At 41.6% G+C, this 19,707-nt stretch overlaps 1 protein-coding gene across 3 annotated transcripts; it reads right to left on the bottom strand.

Moving 5' to 3' along the window:
* Positions 1 to 140: 140 nt before the first annotated feature.
* On the bottom strand, positions 141 to 19,697 carry LOC135343661 (2-hydroxyacyl-CoA lyase 1-like). 3 transcript variants are annotated; one of them, XM_064540631.1, is made up of 16 exons: positions 19,489 to 19,696; positions 13,729 to 13,769; positions 13,548 to 13,628; positions 13,422 to 13,494; positions 11,865 to 11,942; positions 11,654 to 11,748; positions 11,213 to 11,461; positions 10,851 to 10,956; positions 10,588 to 10,671; positions 10,381 to 10,482; positions 10,227 to 10,280; positions 8,576 to 8,676; positions 6,798 to 6,962; positions 5,515 to 5,622; positions 4,946 to 5,141; positions 141 to 258 (listed from the first exon to the last, which is right to left on the bottom strand). In XM_064540631.1, the coding sequence occupies exons 1-16, from the start codon at positions 19,639 to 19,641 to the stop codon at positions 226 to 228; spliced, it is 1,719 nt and encodes a 572-aa protein (XP_064396701.1). In that variant the 5' UTR covers positions 19,642 to 19,696; the 3' UTR covers positions 141 to 225. The 3 variants fall into 3 exon arrangements, 2 of the variants coding, with proteins under 2 accessions (XP_064396701.1, XP_064396702.1); XM_064540632.1 differs by lacking the exon at positions 6,798 to 6,962 and having other exon boundaries at positions 19,489 to 19,697; XR_010397211.1 differs by lacking the exon at positions 141 to 258 and having other exon boundaries at positions 5,109 to 5,141; positions 5,897 to 6,962; positions 19,489 to 19,697.
* Between the last annotated feature and the right edge of the window lie 10 nt (positions 19,698 to 19,707).

Here is a 19,707-nt window from a genome sequence, read left to right as displayed (position 1 = left end):
GTCATAATACTCAGTGAATCAATTATCCCATTAATAATTCTAATCTGTAATTGCTATACATCTCTACATCTCAACTATAATAATTATTGTACTGCACAGCAACCATGCATATTGTATGCATGCAATTTATTGCTTTCGGCAATGTGTAAACATTTCATTACACTTTGTCACAAAGTTCAACAATGTTTCGTGAATCAATACAAAATTAATAATGTGTCCATTCGATCACAGCTTTGATCTTGTAAGCCAAGAGAATTCCTACATAAAAGTGTAAACAATATTATTTTCAAACCATAATTATTTAATGTACTCTTGACATGTACTATACGTATTCTATATACTGAGATTACGCTCACCTAATTGCATGCTACAAAGTAGCTACAGGTGGGATGGGCTAGATAATGACAGTATTATATAGCGGGAAAAGTTCGCGGGCAGAGCAGTTAACGCGAACATTATCCTCGCTGTTTACGTAGCAAGTAACATGCATGAGCATTGAACCCTCCATTTTTCCTGGTACAGGATCACTTCAGTTGTAAATACATGCCTTGAATAAAGGACGCCTGTAGCTAGAGGCCATGCATGTAGCCAACGTGCAAGTATTGTACAGTACAGGTAGTTGTATACACAACAATAATTATAGTTACAATTAATGTTCTTAAGGGAGAGGGTCTGCGGGTCTATGCATTGTGCCCATCACCGAGGCCGCATTCCCACGCTGTACTGCGACTGACAGCCTTTGCAATAGGTAGTAGGAGGACTTCAGATCTCCGGTGGCACGCGCAACGCGCCACCGTCATAGACTTTGGCCCTCTATATGGCTAATAGGGTGAAGCAGTGCAGTGAACCAAGGCTGGTGTATTTAGCCTCCTTCCTCTCTTCTGCTCCTGCAGCAACAAGCCCTGCCTCCGAGGTAGCACTTAGGGTGTATGATGGGGCAAAGGTGTCCGGGCAGATTGCGTCCCACACCAGCAGCTTCCCACACTTCCAGGGTACCATGGTGATGCCATCTGGGTGCTTCCCATCCGACCGTTGTAGGCCTGATGGCTCAAGGCGTGCTGGTATCTTTGCAGAGTTGAGGGTCCTATGCACAATATTATCGTTCAAAGCCGCATGACGATGGTGTCGACCGTCACTACTATGGCAGCTGAGCCCATGTGTGCCCAAACTGTCCACCCCAGCTCCACAGTGATGACAGGAATGGGGTTTAGGCCTACAGCGACTCTGATGGTATTATCATCCATCCTTAGGCCTAGTGAAGAAATAGGCAGCACATCCAGCCAGGCACCCGTCTCCTTAACTCTGGAAGCGAGCAAGCAGCTACGAGCTCTGGGATCTGGCGCATCTGTCAGAAGCCCTTCTGCCGTATTTGATGCCTTTATGGCGTCCCATGATTTCTGTTTGCACTTATCCGCACCTTCTGGTGGGGCATTGCTGAGACCAATTGACCACTGGGCCTCGGCTGCATCCACATTAAGAAGAGGACAGCCTTGGAGAGCTGGAGGAACAATTTTTTGAACTATAGGTCTGAAGAGGCAGCAGCCGAAGCTAAAAGAGCAGAAGGTGCAAGCTGCACTACATTCCTGATCCCACGTCCCCCCATTTACAGGAAGGGTGGCCTGCAACCAAGCAGGGTCATGTTGGTGATAGTGCTCAAAATCGACTTGAGGTGGCCATTATAATCCTGCAGTGCTGGCGAAAGAGAGCATGGTGAGATTGTAGATGAGTTTTGGAATTGCAAAGGAGTGCTTGAGGAGCAGGATGGCGTCATGAGTGCAGAGTAGTTTTAGCCTGTCAATGAAGAAGATCAGTGATGGAGGCAACATCACAGATTGATGACCCTAAAAGAGACAATTGCGAGGGATTTACTATCTTAGCTCCAGGGATATAGGACAAGATTGTGTTACTCGTCTCGAGGCAGGGATATAATTTCGTATTCAGTACGAGGCCAACTGAGGCACCCACACGCTGCACCATCTCAATATCAAGTCTGAGGTCTTCCACACTCCCTCCCACAGTGCCATCATCCAGAAAAAAGAAACCCAACTCCGACTGGAGCTGTGAGCCCATGGCATGTGGTGGATGCACAAACAAAAGAGAAGTGGCCCCAAGGGTCCCCCTGTTGCACTCCATCTGCTGATAGCAGTGTCTTATCCTCCCAGAACAGAGACTATGGTGAGGAATAAGCTGAGTGGATGAATGGGTAGAGAGGCCTTGGGCATGGTCCAAAACTACTGCCAAAACTTTGTCCCTGTGGATAGAATTGAAGGCATTCTTGAAATCTAGCTTCAAAATGGTCTTGCTGGGGTCAATGTCCTGTAGGTATAGCCTAGCAGCATGAACCACTGCCTCTGCACCACCTCTCACCCCATAGCCCAGCTGTCTTGGGACTAGGAGCTCTCACCATCTCATCCATAATCTTGCGTCCAGCTAATTTCGCAACTAGACGACGAAAAGTGCAGCCCGTCTTTCTTCTGGAGAGCTGTCAAATTTGCACCAAAAAAGAAGGGCCTGATGGAGGATGGAGTCTTGCCCTCTAGGATGAGGCCAACAAAGGCAGTCAGGGCGGGAAGTAAAGCCTCACGACCACCATCAACCGATATAATATCCTTGGGGTCTCAGCCCATCAGGTCCCCCTGTAGAACCCCTTTTAAAAGATCTGATTTCCGAAATGAAATCCCCTTCATCCACAGAAATTGCCAAATTACTCATATTCTCATCAAAAGCGGGATCACGGAGTCTTGATCTGGTTGGGGATGGCGCTCCAGAGGGGCCAGGTATGTAGCCTCATTCGCAGGAGCTATAATTATAGTGTGTCCTCGGAGCTGGCAAGACGTTCTGCCAATTTCCCCTCATCATCCTTCAAGGCTTTTCCCCCCCTTTTTCTGGGTCCCGCGGAAACCGCTTGTCAGCTTCCTCATTCAGTTGCCTGTTCACAGCTGAGACTAGTGACCAGTGACGACCTCCCCTGCCAGGATAAGTAAGGCAGCGAGCACCGAAACGAACTAAGCGAACCCGTGTGATGTGGTCATTTTTGCCCACGACATCTCACAAGATGGAGGCTAGTTTCTTCCTAGCTAATTCTGTGGGTGCTTTAGGAATATATTTCAAGATCTTCTCTGATGGTCTTCCAGGGCTTTGTAGAGTAGGTGAATCAAGATTACCTGATGGTTGGGTTGTGAATGATGTGTGTTCCTCAGATGGGTCGAGTGCAAGCAAGGTAGGCCGGGGTTGGCGGGACACTTGGCAATGGGCAGTGACTGGGCCATGTTGTCTAATCAAACCAACAGCAGTTACAGCAATTCGGCGACGAAAAACCGAGCATGAAGGCACTGAAACAGAAGAAGAGTCCATGCAACCCCAATTTGAAAAAAAAGGAAAGTTAAGCTTCTTAGCTTTTGCTCGCTTTTATTCGACAACGAAGCTTTAACAAAAATCTAAGTATCTACTTGATTAAACTCCCATCTCGTTTTAATGCCATGGTAAAAGCTGTCTTGGCAATAAACGCCCATCTTAAATAATCGCCCATGTATGGGGGATGGCACTGTGGGTGGAGCTGAAGTAGCACGTGGAACCAGTTGCAAGCATGGCATAGAATAATATAATATTGATGGCAAAGAGAGAGATACTGACACAGAGGGAGAAACACCACTCTTACGACTTGAGATTTAAGCTGAGAGCTGTGGCAGCAAGCATAAAAACTGCTGCTGTTGTGCCAGAGTTTGAGTAGACACACAGTGCGTAGACTCTCACTATTCCGGCTCTCTGAAATATGGCCACCTTGATATACCGGCCATTTGGTTTGGCACGGATTGCTAGCTAGATGTTTACTGCACAAAACACTCACCCTGAAGTATGGTCACTTGCTATTTCGTGTACTGGCCAGTGCTGACAATGTAATTTTGTATGTTTATTACGGCCGGATATGACGTTTTGGGTGTGGTTTGGCAGATATACACTTAAATAGAGAGCAGAATGATCGATTCATTTATCCTTCATTATCCTCGAGACGAGAACCGCAAAATTAGTCATTATAGATTCGAGGTAATGTCGTTTAAGCCACGGCTATTTCCTAAAATACAGCCACCTCGCTATTCCGGCCAAGCTGCACTGTCCCAAGGGTGACCAGATTAACGAAAGTCTATAAACACCCGTTTCGAATAAGTGCTCATCTGGTTTAAACGCCCCCTCTACAGATGTTGCTAGGAAATAAACGCTCGGACATTTAAGGTTAGGATATAGTGTTTGCTCATTAATTATTCATGAAAATAATGTTTATATTTATTGCATGGCCATTGAAAGTAATGAAGAGTTTGTATCAATACAGGCAATGATAATGTTATATTCAAGCTAAAACTGTCTGTACGTCTTTCCTTTTTCTAGTACATGAAGAGTACAGAACAGCCATCTGAGATCCGTGGTGGACACTCACTTATTTTGACGTCAGTTTTCTAGAGCTACAGAGGCCATGGAGTGACATACAAGAGTTCTATGACAAGATCTATACTTACCTTAGAGCCAGATGTTCAGATATTTCTTTATTGTAATACTTGTTCTGTCATAATATTATCTGCTTTTTTGTACTATCAATATGCAAAAATAAGCCCAGTAAAGTGAGCGCTGCAGCTGCGGAGTCTTGATTCTCTATGACATGTTTACATCTGGCCCTGTCCCATGCCTTTTTAAATCATGCTTAAATAGGACATGATTATCAGCTAAGAAGGTAGAAAACTGACGCAGAAGTTTTGTAGCTATAGCTTTACCAAAGTTACTGTACAGATGCTGAGCGGGAACACCCACTTTCTTTCGTGGGCGAAACACTATATCCTAACCTTAATCAAGTAAATACAGTAACCTGTTGTGTGAAGGCTATGATGTAATTTTGGTAGCTAGAGTACGGTACCAACTAGAATTATCAAAACCAGTAACAATACTCTCAACGAACCTGTGGCTTCTTAGAAGAGTAGGGAGAAACCTCAACATTGATTATAACTGGACATCTTCTGCTTGGTAGAGTAGTGAACACTTTCTTTAGTGTTGAACTCAATTCATTTAGTGTTTTGATGTTGTAACCTTCACCGTTATACAGACCAGCAAACATATTGTATTGGAGGTTGGGTGTGAGAGAAGTAGGAGGTAAACTGTATAACATACAAAATAGCAAGATTATTACAGCACTGACTGCCAGCGATAAAAATAACTTTTACAATGCAACCAAAATTAATAATGAACCACACTTACCGATTACTAGAATGTTTTGGGAGTATCAAACATATGCGAACGTTGCGAGGGTTGATCAATTCGCAACAGCAAAAACCTAGTCTGGTAAAATACACACGATTCTAATTGCCAGAACGCAATAGTTAGATTAACCTTTCTGCTGTTTTCCCATCCAAAATATTCTAGTAATACGGTAATCCATTCAATTAAAATTAAGTTTGTGAACAGTTTTCATGCACCATGAAGTTAAATTATACATAGTACTGTGAGTGAATGGTTGCATGTCTCCCTCACCTTGTTCCTAGGCAATCTGCAGATGATATGTCAGCCCAAGATTCTCCATCCATACCCTGATATATTCCATTATTGTTCATCACAATGAAGATCACTGGGAGTTTGTACCTAAGTATAAACCAGATATTGTACATCTACATAATTATGACTACAATTGTTATAGCTGCATGCGGCAGCGCATTTGAAAATGTGATGCTATAATAAAGTACATATTATGGATGAAAATAATGGCTTGCATTCATGCACATACGGCAATCTGTTTTCTGTAAGAGGGACTTCACAATGTGGGTGCATGCATGTACGCGTGGGTACGTGTACGTAGTTACTTGTACACTATCATTGTAAGTCAATAATTATAAGGATTAACAGCTATCTTATTAACCTGAGGCACGCTGGGGTAATTAATAGTAGCCGGCCAGTTGCATGTATGTATTCTGAACCAGCTCACCTGGATGCCATAATTATAAATGCATTAATGCTTGATTGAGTAATAAAAAGATTATGTGAGTTTAATCTGAGGTTATAACCCTTGTTCTGTTTGAAGTAGTCTTGAAAGTCAATGCAGTCCAAACCATATTGATCATTTTGAATGTCTGGTAACAGTCCAAGTATGTCCTTTTATTTAGGAGTGATAGCCAGCCAAGTTTGAGGCATGAGGTGTTGTATTCTTCTGTCCAGCTGTTAGTGGAGCTGTCCCAGCGAACACCACCCACCCAGCTCTCAGTTTCACTTGCTAGCTGCACCATTGAGAGCTGAGTGACTCGTGAACAACATTCATTCTGTAGCTATGAGTTAGACAACTGTTTAGAAATGTGAAGGAAGTCAAAAATGCAGGATGATTGTCTTGACGTCTCAAACAGCCTTTTTATAAGCGCGCCAGAAAAAATGATTTCAGCAACGGTAGGCGCATCTTTTAGGACCTAAAAATTATGCTGATGCTGACGTGGCGCTGTAATTACATTAATTACGGTATAATGTAATAATTTATAAGCATATAAATTATACAAATGTATAATATAGTCCTACGCATGCGCACTCTATTATTATGTAGTCTGCCTTCAAAGTAAGCAAACCTAGCCATAACTTGAGAACGAAGCATTATTTTGCAAATCCACTAATTGCAATCGAAGAAAACGTTACTAGAAGCCGATAGAAACTCGTACTTGCACTTCATTAATTTTATCAGAGCAGCTGTAGCACTCCATGTCCACACATGCATACTACCGTATACCTCACTGCGCATGCGCAACCAATGCGTATGTACTACATGCGTAAAATAATACCTGTGTGCTGTTTCAACCTCCATACCAGAAAAACCAAACGCACTGTCACCCTGAATACATAGGACAGGTGCTTGCTGAGATGGAAGTTTCTGTTGTTCCAGCAAAGCAGCAGCTATTGCAAACCCACACCCAACTCCCATAGTTCCAAATGTACCAGCATCCAATCTAGAGTGAAAGGACAAATTTAAACAATCTCATTTATAACACCTGGATTATTAGCACTTACTCGATTATAAGCGTATCTTTATTTTAAGCACATGGCTCGTTTTTTGCACGCAAATTTAAACATTTTTTCCAATTACATGTAGGCCAGGCAAAATAAAGATTCCTTTTTTCTCATCAGCTTGTGGTAAAAAAGTAGCCTCCTTAACTTTCATTATTGCATTAAAGAAGAAGAGAAAGTAGAAAGTGATGTGCCGGTCAGGTGGTGATAACAATTATACATTTTAATTATGATTTGATATAGATACAGATACATGTAGGGTTGCCTGCTTGCTCATTTTCTAGCTAGCTATCGAGTTTCTTGTCACAGAGACATCCGGTTTTATGGATTGGTTGGTAGGGCTCGAAAATGACTGCATTATTGGCCCATTCTCGAATATAAGCTTACGTATAGATCTCTGCTATTGACCCCATGAGTGCATGCGCTAATAATCATCACTGTTTAGTACATGATTTAGAACCCGAAGGGCTGGTTGTAGTATCCCAAACATACTAGGGTCTACTAGCCCTGAGGGCTTCTAAATCATGTAGAAACTTCCTAACAGTGTCTAAGCATCTAGATCATAGCAACCATCAGATTTGAATGTTCTTTGCTACATGATTGTCTAAGTGAAATACATGATTGTCTGAAGTACTGTAAGTATTACTAGCTGGGCGTAGCCCGGCACCTATTCCCAGCGGGTGGCCGGGAGACATGCTTATGTAGGATTTGTACTGCTGTGTTATGCAATACTGCTCTGTTTGAATTATAAACAGCACGCACGTCCAGTTATAAACTTAGAAATAACTGGGCTGCACTTCTCAATGCAGCAGTACAAATCCTATATAAGTATGTCCCCCGGCCACCCGTTGGGAATGGGTGCCGAGCTACGCCCAGCTATGTAAGTACAGTCATGATTTTCTGAGTTGGATAGAAAACTACCTTTAGCCAATCAGATTGCAGTAATGGCTAACATGATCTAAGGTATACACAATAGCAGCATTTAATTGGGAAATAATAATATGCATCATATAACGTTTTCAGAGCCGTAAATTTGCCAAAATCAAACGCATAACTTAATGCTCTCATACACATTATATATATAACTAATGGATGGTCCACGTGCAAAATTTGAGCCAGAGAACACTGTAATGCTGCTACGAATCGAAACATTTGATTACTGGCCTAATTGCATGTTGTCCTATTATTCACTGTGATTCGTACAGTGATTAATCGCGTATCAGTAATTGCACGTCGTCATTAACGACGTGCAATTACTGCCTTGACGACCGCACGTTCGAATAATGGCCGCGGCTAATTTCTTTTACTGAAACTGCAGCTCTTAAAACTGCATCACAAACGATTAACAATCAATAGTATGGCTACTCGTGCAATACTGGATTAATAGCACTCATAACAAGCACTGGCAAGGTTAATAGCACTCGGCTACGCCTCGTGCAATTAGTATCCTTGCCATTGCTTGTTACTCGTGCTATTAATCCCATATTGCACTCTTAGCCATACTATTAATTATACATATAGTTATACAGGTCATACGTATAGTTATAATAGCTACCTTTGCCGAGGAAAGTGACTATTAAAAACTGTTCTCCCAATATCCATAGTTGTTGAGCCCTCGTTGACAATTACTACACTCCTTGGGAGAAACTGGACAATCTGGTAGAGAAAAAATTACGTAAGCAGACTTGATCTTACAGCTCGATAATTGGACTATGATACATGCAGCAGTTATAACTATGCCTTGTGGCGTAGGCGCAGGAGGCATATACGCGGCACTTAATTAAAATGCTGAATTGCATGTGTGATTTTGTATTCCAGTACTTCCCAACAGTTGCAATGCGACGGCAACCAACATCTTCTATAAGCTTCTAGTCACACTCTCTTGGATTTTAAATCGTGGATTATCAACTGTTTGCTCATTAATTATTCATGAGCTAGATCTATAGTTGGGCGGAGCCCGACCGTCCCTGACGGGAGGTAGGGTTTCAAGCCTATGTCAGGATTTGTCTTTACTGCAACTATAGTTGCAGCCCAATCAGATTGCAGCATTTCTACTGTGGTCTGTGTCACGTCCGGTTGCGCAACCTCAAGCAAGATAAATTCGTTAACACCCACTTCAGAATAATAATATTCATATGATTATTCATAGCTGTTTATCAGCGTGTTAGCTACATAATTCAGCAAGACAAATCCTCACATAGGCTTGAAACCCGACCTCCCGTCTGGGACGGTCGGTCTCCGCCCAACTACTAGATCTAGTGATCTTTACCAGCCAGAATGAGCTGGAAGTCCAGCTGAAACGCAGTAGTCATTTCATGGCTCAAATAGACATTTTTACTATAAAGCTTAGGTACAGTCTACTGTAGCTTCATTATATGCAGGGCGGGGTCGAAGAGATATTTCGAAAAAAAGGCTACTGAAAGCCCACAAGAAGCTGTTTTCCTTGGCTCTGGCCGCCATTTTAAGTGGAGCTATATAGTCTACATAATTATTATTATTTTGTGAGAGTTTCTTGGCCTGGAAAGAAAAAAACGCTTCGACCAGCCCTCCAGAATGGTAAGAAGCATCATATAAGAGCAAGAACACAGAGCTAGAAGTGTTTTTGGAAGTTTAAAATGACTACTAGTTTGTGTTGTTTCTAGTAACTTGATGATCGCAACTTGATGATCGCTCAGAGCTTCCACTGCAAAATGTTTTGAAGACTGATACTTGTCATACAGGATGATACACCAATATATTTATCATGTATGTGCTTCAAATTTTTATCATGGCATTTATAGTTCCACAAAAATCATTATAAGAAAATCATGAATATTCATGAGCAAACTGTTTACCGCAACCTTAATGCACCTGAGCGTATTAATTTCCAATGGCAAAGACATTCTTTCATTCCTACCGTAAACTAGATCTAGGGGGTTCAACTTTGTAGATGGTTTTTACGAGTTGAGGTGACTTGGCTCAATTATATCAACCATTTTTGATACGTGAACAATTAATCTACAAACATTCTGTCTGACGACAGAAAAGTGTGCCCAGAGTCACCAGATGTTTCACTCCCTCCCACATTGCCAATGAGAAACGGATGGTATCACGAGACTACTGTAACGCTTGAATGCCAGAACGTGGAACTTTAACCTATTGATGATCGACTCTGGGTACCAGTGCTACCTCCTCATCCATATACGAGACATAATAATTATACTTACCATACTGTACGCACTGTAGAAGCTCATAGGCAGACTTGCATCAGTCATCAAACTCTAATGATTAAAAATATTATAATGTGCAACACCGATTGATTCTACATGTATACAACTAATAATTATTCTAGCAGCGAGAAAATAAGTTACCCTATAATACCTTGGATAGAAGTGAGTTCTCCTGAACTTTCTGTTGAAGAGAGTACCACCAGGAGCAGCCAGGATCACACAGGCTGACTTGGCCTTCTAACGCAGAATTGAGCTGATCGAACAATGAGTTTATCGAACAATGAGTTTGTAGAAAAATAAATTAATAGTGTTGCTAAGTAACGTTGTGAACTTGAAAACATTCCATAAGCATTCTGACCTGTTTTGCAACTGACTTTATATCACCAACTAACATCACATGAGAAGCAACATTGTTACTCATCTCCTCTGCACATACATCAATCTGTAAGCCGAGAGGAACAAGAGGTTTGGTACAAAAGTCACGAAAAAGCATGCAGCCTTCCTTCGGGCCAAAATTAAATTGCATGGTTGCAGTGTTGCTAAAAATATATTTTTTGGGAATTTCGGGAGTGTCTTCACTTATACCCCCTAACGGTATACTAATTAAATGTCATCGAATACCTGAATGACTTTAGCGTTGGGACTGAATCGTGGAGATTTTCCAAAATGCAGAATCCAGTTCAGTCGAGCTCCGAACAAAATAATTACATCAGCGCCTTTCAAACACCTGTCAGTAGCGGAAATAAACCACGCAATTAACATTTGTGGCTGACATGCAGGTTTCATTTCATTACTCGACACTAACCTCACCTACATGTACATGTATGCTATATATTTATAGGTTAGCTCAAAACAGGAAAACTGGCAGATGTGGCCCGAAAATCGACAAACATAATTATAATTGTACAATGTACATCATAATTAATAATTATTTGGGAGAGCACATACGTACGAAGATAACTTATAACCACACATTTTTTTACCTTGATCTGGCTGCAGATACACAGAGAGGATGGTCATCAGGCATTACACCTTTACCCATGGGCGTGGGAAGAAAAGGGAGGTTATTTTTGAGTACAAACTTGCGTATCTCCTTCTCAGCTTTGCCATAGGCTGCACCTTTTCCAATAATGACCAGTGGGCATTTAGCATTGCGTAAGCTATCTACAGCCTTAAGGATTGCTGTTGGGTCAGCCAACATTGATGGTGGTGATGGGCAGCGTGAGGGAAAGCTGGGAGGACAATAGTACAATCTTGCAATAATTGTTGTAAGGTGTTACATGCATGCATGTGCACAGACTTTCCCTGTAATACGTACTACTTCCTACAAACTCTCTAAGGTTAATTAACGCACGAAAACCTCACATAGACTATTATAATAGTTTCTGACAAATAATTATGATTTACCACTATCATAGCCATACCTAATAGAACTATCATCAACTGTGTTGGTAATCATATCTCCAGGTACCTCTATGTAGCATGGTCCCGGTCGGCCATACATACTGGTGCGAACCGCCTGCGTATATACAAGCAGAGCACAGGGCACAGTAAGAATAGTGAATTACTGTTACACGTAGTAGTACTACATGTATAATATATAATTATATTACTGGCTTCTTCAGCTCAGCTCACCTTTTCTATGTGAAATGGAGCAAACTGTAAACCTTCTAGCCGAGCTGCATACTTCACATAAGGACGACTTGCCTCAACCTAGAGTCATGGATATCCAAAAATTCTGGTACCACAAAATTAACATTCATCAGCATATATTACACAATCATTATTACCCGAGGCGCGCGTGGGTGGCCACGGGTATAGTAGTCTCGTCTGTTGGTTTGTTTGTTTGTGTATTCTGAATCTACTCACCTGGATATCACAGCACTGCGTTCACAGCATGGATAGCCTTCACACAACAAGTTATTAGTTTTAATAGTGACAGATTTTGATGTTAAAGCTTCGTTGTCGGATAAAAGCTAAGAAGCTTGAACTTGCACGTTGAGCTAGCTACACTGTGGTCTTTATTACTTGCAGATGAAGTGATCCCGTACCAGGAACAATAGAAAAGGGTATCTACAATAAAAAGTTATACTGGATGTTGTCTCTGTGTTAGCTGACTCTGGGATCCTACTCCAGGAGCCATACTTCTCTGAGACTCCAGGCTTCTTCGCTGTGATCCTAGTCCACAGTGCATATATACCACTAAAACTCTGTTCTCAAATGTTTCAGCATGTCTCTCTCTCTGTAGTCTGGTTTAGTTCTGAGTTGCTGTGCTAGACAGCGCAGTCACTACCTAGTTCTTCTGGTACCTATATTTCTTCTGGTTTCTTTGTAATCATGTCACCAGCCGAGGGTTTGCACTTTAGTGCTCTAGTTAGTTAATGAACTGAACTGTATAATTATATCATTATGCCTCGGTGCGCATGCGCAAGAGAGGTATACGGTAGTGTGTTTGTCTGTCTGTCTGTCTGTCTGTCTGTCTCTGTGTGTGTGTGTGTGTGTGTAGACTGCTAGAGCTGCTCAAGCATCAGTGAAGTGCAAGTAAGAGATTCTATAGGCTTCTAGTCATGTTTTCTTGGATTTTAATTCGTGGATTTGCTTCATTCTCGAGTTATAGTTTTGTTCACTTGGAATGCAATTGCAGCCTTTTCAGAAGAGTGCATGATTATAGCAAAACTTGTTCACCGAGTGTTGCTACTCTACTTAGTAGTTAGCTCTGCACTAGAACGCTAGCTGCTACAAGGCTCTTGATGCAGCCATCAATTTTAGACTTCAACTTTTGGCATCGATCGTTTTTAATAACAATCGTGATCGATCATTACCTACTCTTCGAGTTTTCCCTGTGATTCTGGATCATGCTTGCATGCAGCACAACAAAAATGTTCATCATGATAATTATTATAATGTGTGTATATGTAGCTTTGGTACCTCCACCGAGGCATCAGCACCCGCGGTGCTTTCATTGAAATAGCAAATTAAGCATAATTCTATAGCTGCATGTTGCAAGCACCGCTATAAAATAAAAGGAGGCCGGGCCGGGACAAATTATGTGGGTAAAGTATGAAAAGCAACTTACTGCATTGATCTCAAAAACTTAAATTACATTGCATGTGAATATTACATGTAAGAGCTATAGGGTTAAAAATCATGACAGTATAAATGGAAAAAGGCCCTTTTCTTTTCAGTACTAACCTGTGGCCACTCTTGGAATGCACCCATACCGGCTTGGTCCGTGTCATACCCTCCAGCTATTACCAGCAATGGCCTACAAAGAAGTATTAATCTGATACTTAAATGAGCAACGTATCTTATACTGACCAGCAGTTGACAGAGGCATTAGCCATTCCTGCGAGAGCATGGATGAGTCCAGGGCCAGGTACGACCAGACAACATGCAGGTCTTAAAAGAAAAAAAGCAACACAAATTTATTAGGTATTCATTACTGTAATTATTATACAGTATTATATCGTATGTACATGTATATTATACATAAACTGACCTTCCAGTAAGGAACCCAACAGCAGATGCAGCGTAACTGGCCTAAAATTAACAAGAAATTAGTAGAAATGATCAACATATAAGTGAAAGGTGGGGCCGGCAGGCAGTACAGATGTATACAGCTAATACAACTCCAGCCCGAAGATAGTGTACATACTGTGTGAACATTTCTGAGTATATAAGAGAGCTAATAACATTTATATCCAATAAACATATAAAATTACATTTTTGAGGCAGCCAGTACTGGCCAGTATACGGAATAGCGAGTGGCCGAATTTCAGGGTGAGTTTTTGTGCAGTAAACATCTAGCTAGCAATCCGTGCCAACCAAATGGCCGATATATCGAGGTGGCTGTACTTCAGAGAGACGGAATAGTGAAAGTCTACTATACTTGCAATTACTGCATATACCACTCATTGCAAAGACACAATCTGCATGGATCACATCACTCTAGATGAACGAAATTGACGGAACACCTTTACGCTGTTTTGACTCAGAAGATTTCCATAAAAGAAATTAATAGCAGGAGACAAGAGAGATTCTCGTGATTTGTATACACTGCCCTGTCTCCACCCGGACTCGTACAATGAGATGATACAGTGTGTTACATGCAACTCATGGCAAAACAACTTTTAACGCATTAAAGTAGCTCCGCTGAATTAAAGAATGGTTTTGTCCTATTTTGTACGTTTATAATTATAGCCTCATTATCTTGCACTGCTGTTCATGCACCATGCATGGTAATTGCTATGATTGTTTGCTATAGAAGACAAAATAATTATTCCAAGGATTGACAGAATACTCCAAGCTTAATTTCCACAAAAAGTAGGGGGACAAAATATTCCATGACAGGCCTTTTTTTTTAGTGAGGTGTGTGTTTACTTTGGGAGTTATAATGTTTTGATTAATGAGAGCTTTTTCATGAAGTGAGTTTTTGGGAGGTGATGCAATTATTTAGTGAGAGCTAGTGCTTTTAAGGAGGTGATCGATTCAACTATGAAAGACTTGTGGCTGGGTGCTGCTATGTAGGCTAGCTCAACCAGCGTCGAGGTCATTCTAATTTACGCCCCTGGGACACATGTTAAACAACATTGCACCTCTCACAGAAAATTACACTTCAAATTATACACCTGGTTTTTAAAACTTCTCTTATAGGGTAGTCTTAGCTAGATCAAGGGCGTATACAGAGAAGAGGGCATGCAACTCACTATGTACCCTACGTACTCATCCGACTTCGTATCAGAGACCGGATATGCTAAAAATAGAATCCAGTATACGGACGTGAACAAGTGGGCGGTGTTGTTTACGGAGTTATAATTATGGGCGTGTACATCAGAGCTGCCTTTGCTAGCTAGCTAGCTAACATTATTAGAGTGGAGTATTATTTTAGAGAAGTGTCATGACCAGTCCTAGTCCAGCCAGGTCCAAGACAACCCCTTCGAGCGGGAAGTTAAGTGCTGGGCGCATTGTTAAGAAGTACCAGAGACTCAGGAAGACAGGTTTATTGTACCTAGGTTTCATCTTCTTGGAGTTGCAACTGTTGGATGGTTTGCCTTTGACACTGCTAGTACGAGCCATACTGCTGCTGAGAACTAGTTTTACTATGCTGCAATCGAGCTAGCTAGCTAGCACAGATAATATTATAAAAAAGACTTTGATTTACCTTGTGCGGTCAAAGATTACGCGTGGGCGTTTTGTGGGCAGTTCTAAAAATAGCTCAATACGAAGTCGGATGATTCTGAGAATTGGGCGAGTTGCATGCCCTCTTCTCTGTATACGCCCTTGGCTAGATCTAGCAAGCTTATTTTTCTGACTTTATCTATTTTATAATTATACCCTGTGGCTTGCTCCCTTTTACATTCTCTATGAGCTCACTGAGGTCTTCCTTGCATCCCCTTGGCCCCAGAACTTACCTAAGACTCCAGGCTTCTTTGCTGCTGTTTTGGTAACAATTTAAACCGTGGCAAAACATGCTACATGTAATGCCGACAGTGCATAGCATGCATAGCCTCGAATTCGCCTTCAACCTTCTTTAACCCGCTGAGCCAGCTAGCACTTTTGTTCATTCCTGAGCATTTCTCATATTATTTCTTGTATTACATATCCTGTTAGTTTATGAATCGTAGTACTATCGTATACGCGTAGAAGCAACAACCCCCTCATAATCAATCATAATTCTAGCTTTCTACTTTAGTGACCCTTTTCCATTGTCCTGGTACGGGATCATTATAGCTGTAAATAGCTAGGTACCTCGAATAAAGACCGTGTGTGTAGCCAGCTATCCATGCAGCCAACGTGGAAGCTTAGCATCAAATTCTGCCACATTTTAACTCCTAGCTTGTTGTGTGGAGGCTATCCATGCTGTAACCGCAGCGCTATGGCATCGATCCAGGTGAGTAGACTCAGATGTCACACACAATTAACAAACCAAACGACAAAGCTGGCTGTGGCACGGCCTCAGGTTGATATAATTATGAAATGATCGAAGTACCGTATTACTAGAATATTTGCGAATGAGCCACATCAGCACCCTTTGCAATCTAACTACAGTAGAACCTCAATTAATTATCCGGAACCTCGATTATCCGGCTTGGAAGTTTCTTTTTAACCAGATTTAATAATTCAGAAAATGTGCGTGTCCCTGAAATCCGCATGCGCATTGCAGCTGTTACTATGGAGACATGTTTGCTTATCTTCTGTGCATGCGAAAACAACCATGTGGCACTGCTGTTTATCAATAAAGTGGGTGGATCAAGGCGTGGTTTATCTATTCGATTATCCGGGCCTGCCTCTGGAACCAAGGTGACCGGATAATCGAGGTTCTACTGTATTGCGTTCTGGGAAGGATCGTGTGGTAAGTAATTTTATTGTTGCGAATTGACCAACCCTTGCAAATTAAGTTTACATACTACAGTCAGGGTTCCATCCAGGATTTTAAGTCTGAGGGGAGCATGAAAAGAAACCGCTGGTGGGCGCGAAAAAGTTAAGGCCACGCCCACTTCCGGTAACTACACCCCCTATATTGTTTGTTGTTGGTGCCTATTAGCGATGTGCTCCTGGCAATGTGCATTGATAGGTAACTCCAGGTATGCTGGTTCGAAATTGTGGACCATATCTATAGAAACCAATATATACATGGATAGATTTGTGGTAACACTAGGTGATGACCATGCAATCATCCTCTAGCAATAAAGCTACATGAATAGCAAAAGACCGGGTCTAGATAATGTTGGGTATAGTCCCTCCCTCCCTCCCTCCCTCCCTCCCTCCCTCTCTCTCTCTCTCTCTCTCTCTCTCTCTCTCTCTCTCTCTCTCTCTCTCTCTCTCTCTCTCTCTCTCTCTCTCTCTCTCTCTCTCTCTCTCTCTCTCTCTCTCTCTCTCTCAATACTAGTCTAGTAATGCGGAATTTTGCTGGAGACACTCAATTTTTTGCTGGAGACACTCATTGCATCGCACATCAACGAGCTATAGGTTTGGTGAAAGAGCTACAACTATACGAAAAGACTGCAAATTCAACTAAAACAGACTGACTCTGCAAGTAACTATCTGAAGTAAATGTTACCAGTGACTACAGCTCACTTAGTGCTTTTACAGGATTTACTGTTTATCAGGATATGTTTTACTGTGTAATGTGTGTTGTGACTCAAAATCTAAGAGCCGCTTCTAGATGCTTAGTGCTATGGTAAAGCAGAATTGAAGGACTTATCTAATATAAGTCATGCATCATGAGAACTAGGAACACAATCTTACAAAATGAACCTTGGACAATTTAAAAACCTACATGGTTGCAAACTACAGCAGTGCTGCTAGTGTCTGTGGCTGGACGTACTTTTATACTTGTCAGTCTAATCAGAGGGGCGTTTTGTGGTTAGTGCATTATGATGGACCAGGCAAGTCTTCTGCTATACCTTTATGTTCAACAAGAAGCCATTGCTGAAGATAAAGAAGCTAATGATCACCAAGCTTTAACTCGACATTCCCGTACCAGAAACAATGGTACAGAGTCACTAAAGTAGAAAGCTAGAATTATAATTTTGTGGCTGTCGCTTCTTTACTGTATCCTACCCCAGAGCAATCTCAGCATGCCTCTAGCTCCTGCTACTTGCTGCTTAGCCAGCATTATAATAATTGCTTGCTATACACCAGTGTAGATCATGTCAACAGCCGAGGGTTAGCACTTCAGTGCTCTAGTTCATAAAAAGTTTGTGCGAACAGATGATGCTATGAAAAATTCTGAAGAGACTGCAACATAACTGAATTCCACACAGTCATTATAGGAGAGGAGCTGAATGGAAATAGCAGCATGCACAGATAGTATAATTATTAGCAGAAAGTGTGTATCTATATCTATCTAACTGAGAAGAAAAACTTGTGTACATGCATCTGTTATGGTACATTTGTTTTGTGGCTTACCGGTATACCAGGACCTCAAGAAAAAGAAGTACCGTATTTAAACGCCGGCCCGGGCATTTATTTCAGATCGAAGTCTTTAGAGGGGCGTTTAATACAGGAGGGCGTTTATTGTTATGTCTACTCCAAAGCAGCAGTTATTGTGCTCTTCTTGGACTGCTTAAATTTAAGTCATAGGAGTGCCCTCTGTGTCGGTATCTCTCTCTCTGCCATCGATGCATCATTCTGATTCTTGTAGCTAACAAAAAGCTAGCACTTTATGCAAGGCTAACTCATTATGTTGAATAGAAAGTTTGTGCGAACAGATAATGCTATGAAAGATCCTGAAGAGACTGCAACAGCCTTCAATGTGAGTCAAACTAGCCATAACTCAAGAAAGAAGCTTTAGTTTGCTATAATCCACGAACTAAACTCCGAGAATGTGGATAGAAGCCTATAGAAGCTGTTAGTTTTCGTCGCATTACAACCGTTGAGCAGTTACAGTTAGAATACACACACACACAATCAGCTTTACCGTATCCCTCGTGCGGCTACGCCTCGAGGCATAAAACCAAAAAGCAGGAAATTTCGCTATTTGGCCCCAGAGCCCTCGATCAACAGGCATCATCAGGGGTTCTAACATTCGCATTTCAATGCCAGGAAACCACACCCACCATTGCAATAGCTAGCTTTGCATGTGAAATACCAGAGTTTATCCCAGTTTTTAATTTTCACGTTAACTGTTCTGCCCTCAACGCAAAGTTTTGCACCCCACTGCTATACGATACCTAAGCACACAAAAAAATAGTTCCTTGGCACTCAATCATTATTATGGAGTAAAATTATTTTGTGGACTTACCGTAAGACCTCGATTTAAGGCGACCCTCCAAATATGCGACACCCAGGAGCTTCAGCAATTTTCTGACCTCTAAAAGTAGCGACAGCTGCGTTGACAATTATTTTTTAATGTCGCGTTCTAAATAGAGGTAAATGTAGCCACTCCCTAGCCTTGATTGTAGCCCACTGGAAATCAGTGTTTTTAAGCGGCCTGAAATCGAGGCAAGTAGACTCTGTAAAGTTACCTCCAATTAGATGCGACCCTCTAAATATGCGACACCAGGACTTCAATATAATTTTTCAACCTCCAAAAGATGCAACCTCTGGCTTCATAATTATTAAAAAGTGTCGCTTTAAATCGAGATCTTACGGTAGCGCTTCTAATTCTAGATGCATGGCGCTGTAATTAGAAGACGGTAATAATACTGCATGTCTCGTAAACGCTTTAATACGTCCGATGCAAAAAAAAGTGGGACAACCAAACCATTATAATTAAATTGACATTGTATTACATCAACTGGTTTTGGCCACTTACGGCTTGTTCATTTCTCATTCCAATGAATTGGATACCTGCATCTTGAAACGCCAGTGCAAGCTCCACAATTGGTATGCCTACTATTCCAAACACAAACTCCACTCCTTGAGTCTTGAGTGACTGAGCAATCACAGCAGAACCTTCCACCATCATCTAGCTAGCTCGATAATAATTATGACTTAAAAATTTAAGATAATTATAGGCGGAGCTAGATTAATT

This window comes from Halichondria panicea, chromosome 11 (genome assembly GCF_963675165.1).
Source record: "Halichondria panicea chromosome 11, odHalPani1.1, whole genome shotgun sequence".
In the NCBI taxonomy this organism is placed as follows: Eukaryota; Metazoa; Porifera; class Demospongiae; order Suberitida; family Halichondriidae; genus Halichondria; species Halichondria panicea.
The sequence above is the reverse complement of the archived record's forward strand: the minus strand, read 5'-3'. Positions and strand labels throughout refer to the sequence as shown.

Excerpts from the sequence above, each read along its gene's own strand:
- LOC135343661 (XM_064540631.1), bottom strand. The coding sequence starts at position 19,641 with ATGATGGTGGAAGGTTCTGCTGTGATTGCTCAGTCACTCAAGACTCAA. Across the intron at positions 13,770-19,488 it reads GAATGAGAAATGAACAAGCC|GCCAGTTACGCTGCATCTGC; the intron begins GTAAGTGGCCAA and ends TGTTAATTTTAG. Across the intron at positions 13,629-13,728 it reads GTTGGGTTCCTTACTGGAAG|ACCTGCATGTTGTCTGGTCG; the intron begins GTCAGTTTATGT and ends TTTTCTTTTAAG.